The following is an 18,519-nucleotide window of genomic DNA, read 5'->3' on the forward strand; positions in this document are numbered from 1 at the left end:
GAAATTCTCTCGTATTTAATAATATATTAGGAAAATTGTTCACAACATGTGGGCCAGATAATCTTGGCTGACTGATTTGTGTTTAGCACAGGACCAGAAAAGGGTTGGGGGAGTGCTGGAGGTGGGGCAACAAAGGTGGCTTTATGCCACCTAAGTCTTTGTCTAAGCCTCCAGTTGGCTGAGTTCCAATTTATGCCTGGCTGCCAACAGCCCTAGATTATTGCACAGCAGAGTATCACAGGGGACAGAAGGACACCCTTTGCATGCCTTCTTTAATTCCCTCTCAGACATGTCTCTACAACATGGCTCAAGGGGTAACAGAGGTGCTATAGGAAGCAGATTTCCTCTGGGCTTCCAGCTGCTGCTCTGCTAGAGCAGTGCAAAGTGGCTGGGGCAGACCAAACAATAAGGCCACGATTTTTAAATTGGCTGTCCCTTCAAGGACACACTTTTATATAATAATACTGCTATCTCTAACATATATGCATAATTAATAACTGTACAAACTGGGGAAGAAATTTGCAATCTCAAGAGCCAGTCGAGGAACCTGTACAAAACAATAAAAACAAAAAAATGTTTGAAATTCAACATTGCTCAGTGTCCTCCATGTAAGACAGCCACCCTTTACGTATTCTAGCAGCAACAATGAATTGGACTAGAATGAAAACCTGCTGTTATTTGAATCAAAAACATGAGTGATAAAATTTCATATTAAAGTATTTGCATAAAGCACTTTAAGTACATTTACAATGACATATTAAAGCTGTAAGCATTAAACACAGAACATGCATCACCAGAAACCTCTACAGTCATGATTTCATAGTTAAATGCACTGCAGGAACCTGAATGTCTCTTTTTGATGGCTTGCTTTAATTTGCATCTTCCTCTTCCCCCAGAAAAATAAATTGTTATAATCAGTCATCAATTGGCTACATATGTACCAACATATAAACTTTACAATAGTAACAAGAAAAAGTGCCAGACAGTAGCAATAAATACTAATATTTTTAGCTTTGTTGCTACTTAAACAAAACACAAAGAATGTGTGAGTCATCAAGCTTCCTTCTCCCCATCCCCAAACTTCAGCTTCTGTTCATGTTGTTCTAAATAATCTGTGAATGTGGATCAGCTGCTCTCTACTGGCAAATCTAGAATACTACCTTTTTTTAAAAAAACAAAACAAAAAGCAAATAACTTTGTTAAAATACTACTCAGAATATCTGCAAATATCTTCAGACAGAAGCAACAAATTTACTCTTTAATTTTTGGTTCAATGACCCTGTTCTAAGACTAACCTTTACTTATTATAAATATACATGTATATAAAAAATGTGTGTAAATTACTAGCCAGATGATCTGTTCTCAGTGGCAAATTTCTTTTTTCAGCAATAAAAATTAATAAAGCACAATAGGCGTGCGGCAATTCTCCAAAAATCTGGCATTTAATGTACCCACCCTAAGCAAACCTACGTGATATATCATGTGAAAGCTTATTTTATGTACCTTTATATAAGGTATGATGTGGAGCTGTCAACTCATGCCTTAAGCCTGTAGGGCCCGGTGAAACAATAGTATCAAAATGAGTGTGTCATTTTTTGCACAGTTCCAGAAACACTCAACATGACTGACTATAGTTTTTACCATTTATGTTAATTTCATCACCTTAATGTGGTGTTTATTGCTCAAAACTACTAAAGGTCAACATATTAAAGTTTTTTTTTTCCCCCAGCAATGATTAATCTGTTTCACACATGGCAAAAATAGGAAATATCAACATTTTTGCAATATACTAACATGAAATGTTTTCCTATTACATTCTTAATTTTCAAAGTACCTCACAAGTGATAAGTTTTCTATATTTTCAGTTGAAATTTGCTGAACAGATCAGTTTCACACTGAAGGTTATGCATCAATAGCAGTACATTACACGTCTATAGTTTGTACTACATAGTGGGTAGATATAAATGTACATGAATTTCTAACGTAATACTTCTCCATTTGTTAGCTTTTTACATACAATAGCCTCTAGTCTGCCTGGTTGAAGGTTTTAATTTGTAATTGCCTGTGCATGCAATACTAACCAGAGACACATATGCACAGGTCAGTACTAGAGATCATAATACACAGCTTCATATTATGAATATGCAAAAGCTATGAGAGAAAGAAGTACTCTAATGAAGTAGTGAAGTCAAAGTCCACAAACAAAATCCTTGCCTCTGCACTGAAGAGAGATATACAAAAGTCTCTACTGAAAACAGCAGATGCTGGTGAAGAACAAATGGAAAGATTTGTGAGCGGTGCACTTGATACTCATGGGACACATAGCTTCTTCAGCCCAGTCAAGAAATTGGCATCAAAACATTTGCTGATATGTGAAGAAGACCAAATTTAAGTCTTGCAGAGGGAAAATCACAGCAGCTATCAGTCTAGAAATTATTTTCCACAGAGCCCAATCCTTAGCAAGACGCAGAGATGATGTTTCAACGGCAACTGATCCTGGTCTCTCACAGACATTTGAGCCTATGTCCCTCTTACATGCTGATGTAACACTCAGAAGAACAGACAAAGCTGAATTAGGCCATCAACTGAATGCTCAAGTGAAAGAATCCATGAGCTAAGAGCATGTAGCAAAGAAACCACAGTGTACGTCGGAGATGTCATGGCTGTCATACAAATGATGGCTGGACAGAAATTCCACACATCCAATGAATTGGCTGCTGAATACTTGATGCAGGTCCTAAAAGGATTTGAGAAAGCTAATTCTGTAATTGAAGTCTGATAGAAAACTGTGAAAACTGCAGAAACAAAGCACCAGACAGGATCTAAGGTTGGATGCAAGAAATACCAGTGGTTGGTGGACTCTCTGTTTCTCCGTGGAAAGTTTTTAAACATGGCATCCAAGAAGCAGTCACTTGTAAAATTTCTCTGTGAATATAGGTTCAAAATGCATCTGAGAGTGTAGGAACACACCAACACAAACACTCCTTCTTGCTGTAGGCTTTTTCAAAGGTAAAGTAGCAGAGCCCATCACCACTAAATGTGTTGAAGACCAAAACTAGAACAGTATTCAAGAGGAAGTGAACACAAGGATGCTTCTACATGTATATGCCAGTGTGGCTTTTGGGTTTCTTGGGTGTCAAGGACCTATAATAATTAGGTCACCTGATACAAATGATTTGGCCCATGCTATTCACTACTTTCCAAAAAAGGAATACGCAGATAACATATGGCCTGAAACGGACAAGTGTTGCTTCATACTTGTGCACACACTCACTCCTGACTTCTGCAACATACCTTCTGCTGGACATGCATTAACAGGACATGACTCTGCCTCATCCCTATTTTGTATTGGGGGGGGGGGGGGGGGGGGGGGGAAGGGAATCAGTGTTTAATGTCAAAACAAAGGGAGTTTACCACTTCACAGATCTTGCCAAATTAGGTGAGTCTGACAGACAACTTGCAATTACTGCAGCAAGGCAATGCTGTATGACCAGAGGAAGAAAAGGAGACCCACAGAGATGTGAATTGTTTATACCTCAGTCTATCCAACAAAGGACAAGCCATTGGCAAATTCGCTCTGTATGAGGACAGTTTTGAAGAGCAAGTCAAAAGAGCATCTTGGCAAACAAATTTGGATATCTTTGCATATAGGTAAACCAGAGATTGGATTACCATTGCAACATATATAGAAAAAAAGTAAATGATCTACTTCCTGTATTCTTCAAGGGACCAATGGCATCTCAGCTTCTGCAAGACCTTATTTGTGCCTGTACCAGTAGGGCTTGCTCTACAGTCAACTGTGTCTATAGTCGGACAATCTTTCCTGCATAGAACTGCGTACATGCCAAGACAAGGAAGACTGTAGTAACCCACACACTCTCAATAGAGATCAGGATGATAATGATGTTGACTAGAAATGTCACCTGTCACATTTCAAGGATACCAGTACAAATGTATTATTAGATTTTATTTTACTCTTTAGCTTGTTGTTGTGATGCTTTAAAGTCACAAAGAAATCCAATTTTATGTCTTGAAATAATACATAGAGTAATTACACTAACAAACGAATGCATATATTTCAAAGTGATCATTTTCATGTGTTGATAGTGTCACTGTTTATTCCTGTTTCTATGGTAATGGCACCACTTGACAGCTCTGTATCATATCTCATCTTAAAGTAGACATAATAAGCTTTCAAAATGATGTATGATGTGTGTGCGCATAGAAAGGGTAAATTAAGTCTACCAAATCATGATGCCTGCCACTCACCTATAATGGCATTAGTACCAGGTATTTGAGTGAGAAGCAAGAAACATATAATGAAAGGTGGATTCTAATCATACTTACTTGCCTATAATTAATTGTGCCAAATCCCTAGCTTTAAATACTTTTGCTAATCCCCAAAGTACAATATTTTGGTTTTAAGCCAGTTTCAGAACTGAATTTATACACAGGAATTCACCAATGTAGTTTCTATAGTCTGTATCATACACATACTGTATGAAGGAACCATTCTAGTACAGGAATCCTGAACAATCTATATATAGTAGTGTCACTGTCTTGAGCAGTGTGAATATAAGGCCACTAAGGGAAACCAGACATTTTGAGATGCAGTGTCAGCAGTGTATCAGTGACCAGAGTCACTTTTGTCAGATTGGACAACAGTCTCGCTAGTGCCTGACCAATGTCTGACATGGATGAGAGAAAGTTGGCTGAAGCTCAATCCAAACAAGAAACTGGTGGGTAGGGTGAAACCTCTAGAAGGTCTGGTAGTAGTGGGGGTTGCATCTGTTCCCTCAATTATAAGTGATGCAATAAATTTTTAACAAGGAAGTCTGCAGTCTAAGGGCTCTTTAAGACCCTTGCTCCTGAAATTATATGTAGCAGCATCTGACAAGACTACATTTTGCTATCAGCACTTGGACAAGGGATTATGAATGTCTCTGAAATGGACCTCGCCATATTTTATCCATGTCTTTCTCACCCCACATTTGCCTATTGTATAGCTCACTAACTGGGGCTCTCTTTATTGGCCATCCAAATGCTTTTGGTAGCACCCAAGGCAGTAGACTACTTGCTCTGCTGTGCTAGCCACATCAAGCACATCTCACCTATGCTCTGTGATGCACCAGTTTCCTGTTCATTTCTTAGTGCACTTCACTGGTATTAGGTTTAATATACTAAGAAATTTCATAGCTTGTGGAGGCCGAGCATATTACACACACCATAGACTTCTTGTATTCCTTCATTCCATTTCACAAACTCCTCGTGTGCCACCCTCGCACCCCGCTCTACTGCAGGGACACTCTAACTTCCCCTGCCCCCTCCCTCATGCCTCTTCCTTATGGCCAGGGCTCTGTATGCCTCCAACTTCTCCTTCTGCCCTGTGCCAGAGTCCCCCATTCGTTCCTGCATGCCAGCAGCAATGTGTAGAGCCCTGCACAGATACAAAATCTAGATCTGCATCCATCTGCAATCCACAAACATGGTCTGCAGATATCCATGAATTTGCAGGGCTCTAGCAATGTGTTCCCCTTTCCCCCCATTTCAGGGGCTGTATTCCCCTCCCTCCACAGGACCCCCAATCTCTCTCCCCACTCAGAGTTGTGTGCATCTCCCCTCCCCCCATTCCTTCCTTCCCCCATAGTAGAGCCTCCCAATCTTCCTCCTACCTGGGGTTCTGTCTGCTCCCCCCAATCCACCTCTACCCACTTCAGGATTGCCTATTCTCCATCCAACTACTAGGGACTTTGTGCACCCCATTATTGCCTCTCCCCATGCAAGGCTCTCTGCTCCCCATACTCCCTTCAGCACTGTCTCTGTCTACCCTCCATTCCCAACCCCACTCAAGCAGGATCTTCTATTCTTACCACCATGCCAAGGGCTCTGTTCCCCCATTCTCCTGTACCCCCACACCATGGGTCTTGTCCCCACCCATTCTTCTTATGCCATCGGCACTGTGAGACTCTCTTCCCTCAAATCATACTCATAGAATCATAGAAATGTAGGGCTGGAAGGGACCTTGAGAAATCATCAAGTCCAGCCCCCTATGCTGAAGCAAGAGCAAGTAAACTAGACCATCCCTGACAGGTGTTTGTCCAATCTGCTCTTAACCTCCAATGATGAGGATTCCACAACCCTCCTTGGAAACCTATTCCAGAGATTAACTACGCTTGTAGTTAGAAAGTAGTTCCTAAAATCTAACCTAAATCTTCCCTACTGCAGATTAAGCCCATTACTTTTTGTCTTACCTTCAGGGGACATGGAGAACAATTGATCATCATCTTCTTTATAACAGCCCTTAATATATTTGAAGACTGGTTGTTTTGTTTTTTTAACCTTTCCTCTTAGGTCAGCTTTTCTAAACCTTTTGCTATTTTTGGTGCTCTCCTCTGGACTCTCTCCAATATTGTCCCTGGACTGGAAGGGAGGAGAGCACTGCTGCCCCCTCCCTGCCACAGAGCAGGTGTTATGGAGACAAGACACTAGAAGTGAGGAATGAAGCCTTCTTCTCTCGCTCTCTCCCCTCTCCTTCTGGCTGCCCCTACTGGCTGAGCATCTACACCACAGCTCCCAACAGGAAGAGCATTTATTTCTCTTCCATCTGTCTGGGAGATAAGTCAGTCAGGGTGTCAACCACATTACATTCTATTGGAAGGATGAGCAGGGATTATGCTGGAAGGCATTAAGGGCTACCATCAACCAGTTGTTTGATCTACAGATAAGTGCAGAGGTAATTGAAACTGTGGTTGTGCTGAACAGATGAGAGCAACTCCCTATGTTCTCATTTTCCCCCAAATCAATAGGGTTCTGCCCACTGATAACTAGAACACTCCCTGACATTTTGGAATTGAACTGATGCAACGTTCAAAAGTTATCACATTACATACACTTGACTCAACAGAATTTGTTTGTCTCTAAAGCCTTTGCGAGCTTGGCCAATCAAGTTTTAAGAAGTCTGAGTCCGGGCTGCCTCAGTGACCATGAACCTTTCAACCATGTAAATCAGCTCAGGCACCCCTGTTAATCACTCAGAAAGACTTGAATTCTAAGGCTAGTTGCAGGACATTGCTTATGGATGGTCATGGATTCAAGCTTGCTTATATTTCAGATTAGTAAACTGTGCCCAATTACTTCTTCCAGACACATGTGTATTAACACACTATTAATAAAAAAGACCCTCTAAATTAAACAGTTTCAAAACTGTCTCTCAGACAAGCCTGCAACTGGAGTTGAGATTAGCATCCAAGACAACTCTGCTGTTCAGACACAATGCAACTTTCTACCATAAGGGTAAAGTTCGTCAGTGCGGGAAACAGAGCTTCCTGGGGACTGGTCCAAGAATATGGAACAAATTCTCATAGGAACCAAGAACCACCTCAAACCTCACCACCTTCCACTCCAAGTGCAAAGAACACTGCTTTAACCTTCCTGCTACACCAGAAACACACAGCATCATATACATACAATTTTTTAAATCTACCATAATTAACACTACATTGCACACACAATTCTCCCCATAAGGAGAGGATGACCGAAAGAATCACACATGACAAATGTTAATCGCATCATTTAATGCACCACTGGAAGGTAATCAGATACTACTATAGTGATGAGATCGGTACAAGTCCTATATAGAAGAGTAATCAAACTAGAATTTTGTCAGAAGTATGTATGGGAAGAAGGGTGGGCTAAATCAAAGTTGAAGGATCGCTACTGAGCACACTGGGCCACCAAGCTCTCACACAATTAAATCCAGTGATTTAACTGAAAATTGTTCTCATTCATAGTGGCTCAAGGTGAGAGATGCAGTCTCTCCAATAGCTAAGACCCAAATCAGTTAGAGCTCTATAAATCAGTCAGTACCTGGATTTACAACCAAAACCTAAAATGGATCCAGTGCAGTAGCCAGAGATCACACAAGTGAATACTGGCACCTCCTGCACCAAATGGAACATGAAGAGTCTACAAGTATAGCATATTGCAATGATACAGTCTATACATTCATAGATTCCAAGGCAAGAAGGAACCCTTGTGATCACCTTCCACATTAGAACTGGGGGAAAGATGGTTTTAAATTAAGTTGGGATATTAGCATGAGCAATAGGCCCAAAGCATGGGACCAAAAAAATCATGAGAAAACAAGAGTTGTTGTGTTAAACTTGTAGTGACCGACCCTTCAAAATATCAGTGTTATCTTATGGGCTGAAGTAATAGAAATAAAACACAGTTAATTGGATACCAGGTGCAGTAATTGACTATATAAGAAACTGCTTCATCTGGCCTTAACTGAGGTCTGATAACTGGCAATGACATCACTTGTTTATTAAAGGACATAAAAACAAAGTCAACTTTTAAAGGGTTCACTGCTAATACATGCCTGACCAAGTTGGAGCCAACCAATATGGGTTTAAGCACCCCTGAGTTTAGCCCATTTGTAAGTATGTTGATCAAATGCTTATAAATGTTTTCTTACTGTTCAGATGTAGTAAATTGCTTATTATTTAGGCATGTTTAGAACAATTATAAATACAATCCAGCCTTTGGCTTTAATAAATTTATGGTTACATTAGTGTCATAGTAATACCCTGCATAAATACTACTACTTCCAACACTTAGTCTGACCTCCTGCATAACACATGCCATAAAACTTCCAAAAAATAATTCCTAGAGCATATATTTTTAATAAAATCCAATCTTGATTTGAAAATTCATCACTGATCTGCCAGAGCCCCAGTTTGCAGACCTTCATGGCACTGTGCAAAGGTCAAGTGATTTTTCAGACCTAGCATGAGCAAGGGTTTGGATGGGATGCACCTCTGGTCTAATGGACTGGTTAGAGATGGTGTATCAATTCCTATAATGTATTATGGCTGTTGGTAATTAATACAAGTATGATCTACTTGCTGTCAATTATTGTCAGTTTGTTAAAAGTTATTTTTATTAAATTTGTGGTTTTAAAAAGATGTAAATGTGCCCAAGGTTTTGTGTTATAGGTGCATATTCTACATACAAAACCCCCCCCCAAAAATCTCTTCAGGACTATGTGTCCCAGAAAGAAGAGACTGGTGGCTTTAATTAAGTAAGCAATAGACAGTCTATTTTATGTATTCCCAGCTCACCACACCAAAGAAAGAACTCAGGTCATTTGGAACTCTTTTAACCAAATGCAGGAACAAAGCAATTTTGAAGTAGTTATAAACTATAAAGCAAATGCAATAATTGTTTTTATTTGAGACCTCTGTCCAAAATTTTCAGAGATGCCTAAACTTTGGCTCCTAACACCCATATTTAAGCAACTACAAGTGGCAGAATTTATAGAAATGTTGAACACCTGTAATTCCTATTCACTATAACTGCTTAGCATCTCTGAAAATTAGGCATCTACATATCGATTTAGGTGCTCAGACATTCACTATATTGTACGGAAGTGTTCAAAGTACATACCAATAAGAGGAGGTTTGTGTGAATGAAGAGTGCAAGGTACGCTGACAATTAATTTGTGGTCTGGAATTGGAAGTACTTCCACATCTGATTTCCTATTGTATAAAATCAGAACAAGAAAACAAACATTAGATCTCTCAAATCAATACTGTGATACAGGTACACGTTTTCATGGAGTTTTGTTTCAAATAGGATATAAAAATACAGAGCATTCATTCACTGTCAGACTTCACAGTAAACCGTGGGGAAGTTAAATATCTAAATGTGGAATATGTTTGTTTTCCTGAAAGATAAAAGGGCAATATATGAAATTTCTGAGGCTTTGGAGAAAACATACGTAATAAAGGGATGAAACAACAGGGGGGAAAAAAAAAACCCCAACAAACTAATCTATAGTTGTGTCCCTTTTCAACTGTAGAATATCACCTACTTTAACAAAAACACACCACACCCAAACATTATGTGCATATACAAATAAACACACATTGGCCCAGATCCTCTGCTATGGTGAGGCATGCACAGACATGGCACAGATATATGCCTTAGTGTACAGATACGGTACCCAAGTGTAACTCATAAAATCAAAATGGCTAAAAACTTAAAAACTGGATTGTAACATCACAAGCCCCAGTGATGATTAAACCTGGTGATATTCTGAACAAAAAGAGCTCTCAACCATGCTTATAGCAGTTTCCATCGCTTCACACTGACTCAACAGACATTCTATGCTTCAAAGTGAGACGTAATGACAAGCCTGGAAACTTATCATATAGCTTACATAAGAATGACACATGCAAAGAGAACAACCACTTGGAAAAATATTTACTAAAAATAGTCTTTCATACCTTAATGGCAAATCTATACTTTCTTGAACTCTCCCCAACACAAGAACTTCGTAGGGCTTTTTGTGGGAAGAATCTAATGGAAATACAAATTCTCCAGATCTGGTAATCTGACGCAAAGGGATGAGAAATACATTTTGCATGTGACTCAGTAGTATACAACAGGTACATTTTTCTATTAGTTTACTGTTTAATCTTTTTTTCCCTTCATACAAAATGAAGATATAAAATTACAGAATCCCTGTTAAGAAGTCATGATTATTAAATACAAACACACACTAAAGGACAGACAAATTACAGAAATATGCAGAAAAGCACCATGTTGCATGCCCTCCCCCCACTCACCAAAAGCAAACAAATTCATAACTTACTTTCACCCAGTGCCACTCAGCAAGAGTCTTCACAGACCAATGAGGATAAAGTTCTTCTTTAACAAAACGTAGGTGCTTCTGTCTATTAGTCACCCATGTGACCACAAGACAATTTGGAGCAGCTAGTGCTGGTATGGGAATTTGTTTAATTTGCCATGAAGACAAGTGGCTGTATCTGTACCTCGGTATATTCAGAAAACCATATTAGCAAATACAAAACTAATTAAAAAAACAATAACAGTGAAAGGGATTATAAAAAGTCTCAACTCTGACATTCTTCTGTACGAAACATTTCCTGAATAAAAAAAAAACCCAAACCCAGTTAAATAAACTTAAATATGAGTCAAGAGTGACATCCAGTGGCCAAATCTGTTAGTTCTTACCAAAAAAAAATAAAAACCCACACATATGGATTATTTTTTTTAGTGGTTGTAATTTTTATCTAAATATTTCTTCCATCCCCAAAATATGTCAGGTCTGTAGGAATATTACTTTTGAAAAAGACTGAGTTCCAGTCTTAAATTTTGATAAAGATTATTACTTTCAATCCATTACTCTTTTTTACACTAGAATAAAGCTATTTGATGACACAAGAGCTTCTGTTTACTTTGTAGCTTCCAATCAAGTCAATACCATTCTATCATTCACTCTGTAATAAGAAATTTCTCAGCTGAATGAAAAGCAAATGAGTAACCTACAAGTTCAAGAGCAATGCCAACTTGACTGGCAGCTTTAAAGGTCAAAAAAGTAATCACTTCTCAAACCACATAGAAAAGTCATTTATAATTTTAAATTAGTATTCATGCTAGAGGTACAGTGGGTTGCTTAAAAGAAATCTGAATACTGTAAAGTTAATTTTACTCCTGCATGAAGACTATAGTTAGGTTTTCAGATCTTGCCTCTAATTTATGGAAGTGGTTATTTATTGTTTTCAATGCCATGCTATCTACACTAGTAAAATAGTAGTTTTCATGGACCTCACTCAAGATGCAGTCTTCCTATGAATGTTGCAGAATTACTTCTTGTCAATTAAGCATTAATCTCAATATGTATTTCTGCTCTAGCTTAATTATTTTTAATCATATAGATCAAGATCCTCATGTGAACACTAGGATGCTAAAACCCATTCAACAAGATAGTCCACTGATCTGCAATGAGTAAAAAAAACTTTAAAGGAACTTCCACTTATGCCCTTGGCTGGTCTTCAGCTCAAAAATTTAGCACTTATACACTCTGTGGAAGAGATTGCCTTTCTCAAGGAGGATAAAATAAATAAAATCCTACTGTAACCAGTGCAGCTATTTCAAAATACCAACCTGTACTGAATTCAAGAACAGAAATAACTGAGTTTTCTGCTCTGACAGAAAATTGGATATTTTATTTAGGAGGAAGGAAAGGGATGATGCGGATGTGGCTTTTGTTACTGAAGCCTTTACCAAAAAAAGAGAGCAGACAGACTGCAGATTACGTGTGACGCTGGTAAACCAGATGCCAGCTCTTGCCAAGTCTGTAGGCATCAGCTGAGGACTGACAAATTCATAGCTGGAGACCAGACCAGCTCACCTATATGTTACTATTGTTCAAGATAGGTGTTAGACTTTTAAGGATATGTTTAGACTATATAAAATGCTTGTACGTTGCTGTATGTATTAATCTTACTTGTAATGTTTGTATTCCATGCTACAAGGTAAAATAAAAGTTTGTTCTATAATTGTAAAAATGACTGCTCTGAACTTCTGAACCCATACGGGAAGAGTGGCTCCCCTCCGCCCATCCAGGAGGGCTATCAAAATTAAGTGGGCCATTGTAGGACATGAGCTTTGTTGATTGCCCCATGGAGAAGTACATGCAGAAGGCCTCGTCCCATCGGTTTGAATGCTGGAAAAGGGAAATAAAAATAGCTAATATGAAGATTTTTCATCTCATGTTTTTCATGTTTGGACTCTTTCAAGGCCTGGAGCTAAGAAACAAAGAGCAAAGATCCTCAGGGTCAACCTGGGTTAAGCCCTGAAAAGACAATCAATGCTGACAGATTTCTACAACTCTGTCACCTTTTGGAACCAGACTGAACTCAATTGTGCATATATGTTGCTTGCTTTAATCTGTAAATAACTCATTTATTTTTCCTAGTTAATAAATCCTTAATTAATTTACTACAGCAGCGGTTCTCAACCTTCTTTTCCCGACTACCACTCAGGTCAGGTACAGTCAGGTCAAGTACCACTTGACCTGACTGTACCTGACCCAAGTACCACTCAGGGAAAAAAAGGAGGGGGGGGGGCTTTCGGCGGCGGCGGGGTTTTGCAGCGGCGGCGGGTTACATGGGGGGAAGAATGCCCTCTGCCGAAACCCTTCTGCCGTTTGCCCCTTTTCGGCGGCAGGGTTTCGCGGGGGTGGGGGGCACTTCCAGTGGCGGATTCGGCTGCATGGTACTGCTCGCGTACCACCCAGCCTTCTTCAGAGTACCACCGGTTGAGAACCGCTGTACTATAGGATTGGCTACCAGTGTTGTTTTTGGTGTGAGATCTAGAGTATAAACTGATCTAGGGTAAATGATTGGTCTCTTGGGACTGGGAGCAACTTGAATATTTTGTGATTTTTGGTGTGACTGTTTATCACTAAATCCAGCTTGCCTGGATGGCAAGATAGACTGGAGAGCCTAAGAGGACTGTCAATGACTCCATAGTAAGACTGTTACAGTAATCTAGAAGTTCACATTTGTTACTGGGTTGGTGAAATGTGATTACAGAACATATCACTAGTTTGGGATGTCTGCCTTGCTTTTGACAGTCTGCCCTGAGATTGGCACTCAGTCACAAACCACTCCAGACAATGTGACATTATGTACAATTTAAAAAAAAAAAAAAAAAAAAAAAAGTAGCTCCTATTTCTCCCTTTCTCCTCAATGATGCACAACCTTAACTGACCACACCAAGATGAAGGTTTCTTACTGAGAGACATACTTCACTTTAAAAGTCTGTAATTTCTTATAAATATTTAAAGAACACCTGAAGGGAGTTAATGTTGTGCATGAGCGTGATTTTCAGGATTGCATTGATTTGTATTGTCTGTGATTGTACGCTAAAAGCTGAAAAGCAATTTATTTCAGAAGAGTCTGAAACTCTATTTGGATTTTTTGATTAAGAGGCAAGGCATGGGGTGTGGATATTTAACAAATTACTTTAAAAAATTGCACAGTCAGAGTAGGAAATACACTTAACTTCAACTTGCGTTAGCAAATTATTTCATGTGGCCCCCCCCAAAAAAAAAAAAGCAGCCCACCAGTGCAATCCCATGACATCAGAAGTCTGTTTTTTTTTTTTAATTGCAAGCTTCTAGAGCTACATAAGAAAAACTATATCAATTTTCACGTTGGAAAATTATAGGCTGAAACTCTCCACCATTTCCACATGGTGGTGAGTCTATGATAAATTTTATTCCGATAGAACTCCATTGGTTATGTCGCTCATTTGAGAAACAGGCCCATAAATTCTAATGCAATGACTTTAAAAATTAGAGTTCTCAGCTACAGACCCTATTAGACCTGAGAATTTCAGTACTGTATTACTAATTTTCTACTTCTACCAAGCAGAAAAATTAAATCCCCCCTCCTATCCTTCAAAAAATTCTGAAGTTTCTAAATTAGGACCCAGTCCTGCAAACACTTATGCATGCCTTTAACTTTGAAATCAATGGTACTACTCAGGCGAGTAAAAGTGAGCACATGCTTAAGTTATTTGCAGGATTGGGGCTTTGCAACAGAATTAGCTTCAGGGTCAACTGAGAAGTAATTTAAGTGCCGATCCTGTAAACCCTTTGACACGTGCTTAATTTGAAGCATCTGAGTAGTCTCAATGAATCCATGAGATTAGTTAGGCACATGTCAAAGTGTTTGCAAAAATGGGCCTAAACTAGCAGTTAATGTGTTGGATTACATTACCATATTATATCAATTTCACTTGTATAGAAGTAAAAAAACAAAAATCAACACAATCAGAACTTTGTAGAATGCTGCAATAGCACATAAACAAAATCAAATGTGTGGTTTGGCAGATTTTTTTTTTTGGAACAGGACATTTAAATTTACAAAAAAGTTACCGGTTACTTCTTTTAACAGACTTGTTCTGCCATGGTGGATCTATCACAATGACATCATATTTATTCTTATCTAGAAAGAAAGTAAAATTGAAAGACTAGTTTTAAAACAAAAGTTAAAATTGTTCCCCAAAGTTTAAGCAACCTAATTATAAAGACCAGAAGAATAAATTGTGCAGCAGAGAGGTGACATTCTATTTTGTCTTTTAAAGCAGTTAAAAGGCTTCTAAACTGCTTTTTGTTACCTTGCTATATTATGATCATAACTATTATTTTGATTACATTGAAGAAAATTGATATAAAAATATTTTAAGTGTGTCATATGATGGTTCACTGGATCAGATATTAATGATTTGTAAATGGCTAATCAGCTGGAGTTATGGTTTTAGGCCACACAGACTCTATGTAATGTCATGTTGGTTACAGGTGTAGTGCAAACTACTACTTGTGTGTTATTATTTCAGCTATTATCCTGCCAGTACTGCAACCACCACTCACACATGTCACTTTAACTGTCAAAAGAGAAAAACCCCTTACAAATTTTTTTATCTAAATTCAGATTCCTTTAAGACAGAATTTGGCTTAGATCACAATTCTATTCAGTTAAAAATATTGAATGAGATACTCAGTGTATTTAAAAAGGCACAAATCTGAAATGCAACTGTGGAAGGGCACATATAAAAATGATGCAACATTCCCATCACTGTAGGTTTTTAAGAACAGGTTAGACAAACACTTGACATGGATGGTCTAGGTCAGTGTTTCTCAATTATATTTCACCACGAAACCCTTGCACGGCCATGCCATACCCTCCGCCGACAAGTCCAGGAAATCTTCCCCTTTTCGGTGGCGCAGTGTAGGCTAGTTTCGGCAGTGCACTCTCTAAGCAGTTTTCGGCGGCGCGCTACCAGCTGTTCCGCGGCGCGCGATTTCTTTTAATTTCAGTGGCATGGTTCCGCTTTTTCGCGGAACCCTTCAACTCAGCCGCGGAACACTATTTGAGAAACACTGGTCTAGGTATACTTGGTCCTGCTTCAATACAGGGGGATGAAGTAGATCCCTTCTAGCCCTACATGTCTATAATCCTATGATTTCCAGATCATAGTTTCTATTCAGATATTGACTATTGAACTGAGGGAGGTATTCTGCATAGGGCCAGAATCTGCCAATTCTTTGGAAACAGTAGAAATAGTTACTTTTGGGAGTAAGAGTTTTGAGAAAATATCTGAGGCCATGCCATCATGTTAGGATTAATCCTCTCTCAAATTTCCTGATTTATGTGATTTCTGATTGAGAGAATTCAAGTGGTGCTAAATGTGAAGCAGTAATCTGAGCTCTGATTTAGGAAATACAAAATGTCTTTTTGTTCCTTCATGAACCTCAATGTAGCAAGCAATTTTGCACAACAGACATACAGCCTGAACTTCCAATTTCTCAAGAGAGAACTGTAATGGTTAAGAAAGCAGTGGAATTTAATTTAGCAAAACATGGGTGATTTCTTTTTAATTTTAAAGTGGAATATTGGAGAGTAGGAAATAAATGTAACTATCAAATCTCAGATTATGGCTACAGCCTAAATAGTTTATTCTTTTGGTACTAAACATGAAGGAATTAATTCTGAGAAAAAAAATTATTTCTCTCTGCTTAAATACCTTGTCATACTTTAGTTATAAATTATTCAAATGTGAGTAAACAACACAATTTCATTTAATAGGCTATTGGGGAAAGCACAGAAATAAAGTCCTTAGCTAATTAAAGCAGCATTAGTTTATTGGGTTACACATAAAACACTGCAGATGAGATTTTCAAAGGAGCCTAAGAGAGTTAGGTACCCTACTCACAGAGTTGGGCAACTAACTCCCCTACTCTTCTTTGAAAATCCCAGCTGATATGCATGAAGAGTAGGTCATTCTCACATTTCTAATGATAGTAGCTTGCCAGCGTATTCCCTACTATCAATACTTCAATCCACATTGAAGTTTAATGTAAAGATGATTACTTGAGAGGTGGCTCTGTGGCTTAACAGACTACGTATCCCGTCAGTGAGCAGATCAATGGGCCACTGACAAAAAAAGGAAATTTTAATGAGTAAAGATACTTACAATTCAGAAGTGGTTGTATGCAGGAAATATCAGATAAAAGGAAACTGCTTTTTGGTGGCACCAGGTACTTTTGCCCCATTAAATGAATTATCTTTGTATAATTTGTGTTGTTTTCTGTAACACATGAAAGCAGATCCTGCTCTGGAATGCATGTTTCCTCATCTATCATTTGTGCAGTTCGATGATCATTTTCATTCACGGAAGGAAAATTCTTTGCCATTTCACATAATTCAGCCAACCCACAGCCAACATGTCCTGTAACAACATTCTTGATGCAACTTTGTTCTGCAGAAATGGGGTGAAGAAAACCACTTTTGAGTCCTTCTTGGATTAAACACCTGGTGCCTTCCAAAATAAGCCCCCTGATCTGTATAGTAACAAGAGATACAAAACAGAGGGAAAGGATCTTTGAAATGTTTGTTTGATATCTCTGGAGAATTAAATTGAAATTTCAGACATATTTGCTACATTCTGAATCTGTAGGTTGTTATCAGGACCCTTATTAAATATTGAGATCATTTGATTCATGACTAGAAAGCTGTGAGAGCATGTTAATGTAGTTTCAAATTGATTTTTTGCTAAACATGGAAAGTCTTAAAAGCTTGCATACATACTGACTGTGGAACAACATCACATTTCCTACATAATTGAAAGATAGGACATTTTAGTGACTATCAGTAACTTGCATGCGTCAACAAAATTAACATAAGCAAATTTCAGTGCAAAGTCAATATAAACTCTGTGTACAGTGCAAAAGCTCTATTTTACTTTCAGATGATACAAACAAATTTACTATCAGGAAAACTGATGTCATTATCCATTTATTTTACTGTGGTATCTTTCAAGAACCTGAATTTTACTTTAAACACAACATCTATGTATCAAACTAAGGGTGATAAAAAAAACCAGTAAGACAAATTATTATAACTTGTTTTTAGTGACCATCCAAATCAGAGGTTCTCAATCCTTCCAGACTACTGTACCATTCAAGAGGCTGATTTGTCTTGCGTACCCAAAGTTTCACCTCACTTAAAAACTACTGGCTTGCAAAATCAGACATAAAAATACAGAAGCACCACAGCACGTTATTACTGAAAAATTGCCTACTTTCTCATTTTTTACCATATAATTATAAAATAAATCATGATCTCTGGTTGAGAAACACTGACACAAGAGTATACATAGTATATAGAGTATACACAAGTCATTGTCTGTATGAAATTTTAGTTTGTACTGACTTCACTATAGTTTCTTATGTAGCCTGTTGTAAAACTAGGCAAATATCTGGATGAACTGACATATCCCCTGGAAGACCTCTGCATACCCCCCGAGGTATATGTACCCCTGGTTGAGAACCACTGATCTAAATTACACTCTCTGAGGCCCTGATCCTGGAAATCATTCATGCAGGCAGAGCTTTAAACCTGCACAGAATAACAGTGACTTCAGTTGAGGGTCTGCTTATGCACTTTTCATTGCAGATTCAGAGCCTAAAATTACTCTCTGTATTCAACATCATCATGACCTCATTATTTTCAATTATAAACCAAAAAATATTGTCCATTTAGAATCCAGTGTTGCCAACTATCATGAATCTCACAATATTTATTATTGTTTTTAAAGCCCTGGAATCATGAGATTAAAAAATAGTTATGATTCCCACAT

The 18,519-nt window shown here is 38.3% G+C and overlaps 1 protein-coding gene across 5 annotated transcripts in view; it reads right to left on the minus strand.

Moving 5' to 3' along the window:
• Positions 1-18,519, minus strand: part of METTL4 (methyltransferase 4, N6-adenosine) — a 33,021-nt gene that overhangs the window by 4,545 nt on the left and 9,957 nt on the right. For 4 of the 5 annotated variants that reach the window (XM_067547071.1, XM_067547063.1, XM_067547045.1 and 1 more), the window contains exons 4-8: positions 16,855-17,221; positions 14,756-14,825; positions 10,658-10,832; positions 10,290-10,396; positions 9,448-9,539 (exon numbers count right to left, since the gene is read on the minus strand). In XM_067547071.1, the coding sequence (XP_067403172.1) occupies positions 9,448-9,539; positions 10,290-10,396; positions 10,658-10,832; positions 14,756-14,825; positions 16,855-17,221 (811 nt within the window). Of the gene's footprint in view, positions 1-484; positions 548-9,447; positions 9,540-10,289; positions 10,397-10,657; positions 10,833-14,755; positions 14,826-16,854; positions 17,222-18,519 lie in introns of those variants that run through there. The other variant, XM_067547081.1, reaches the window with a different exon arrangement.

Source organism: Emydura macquarii, unplaced genomic scaffold (genome assembly GCF_026122565.2).
Source record: "Emydura macquarii macquarii isolate MOO-44397 ecotype Brisbane River unplaced genomic scaffold, CSIRO-AGI_Emac_v2 contig_212, whole genome shotgun sequence".
Taxonomy (NCBI): domain Eukaryota; kingdom Metazoa; phylum Chordata; order Testudines; family Chelidae; genus Emydura; species Emydura macquarii.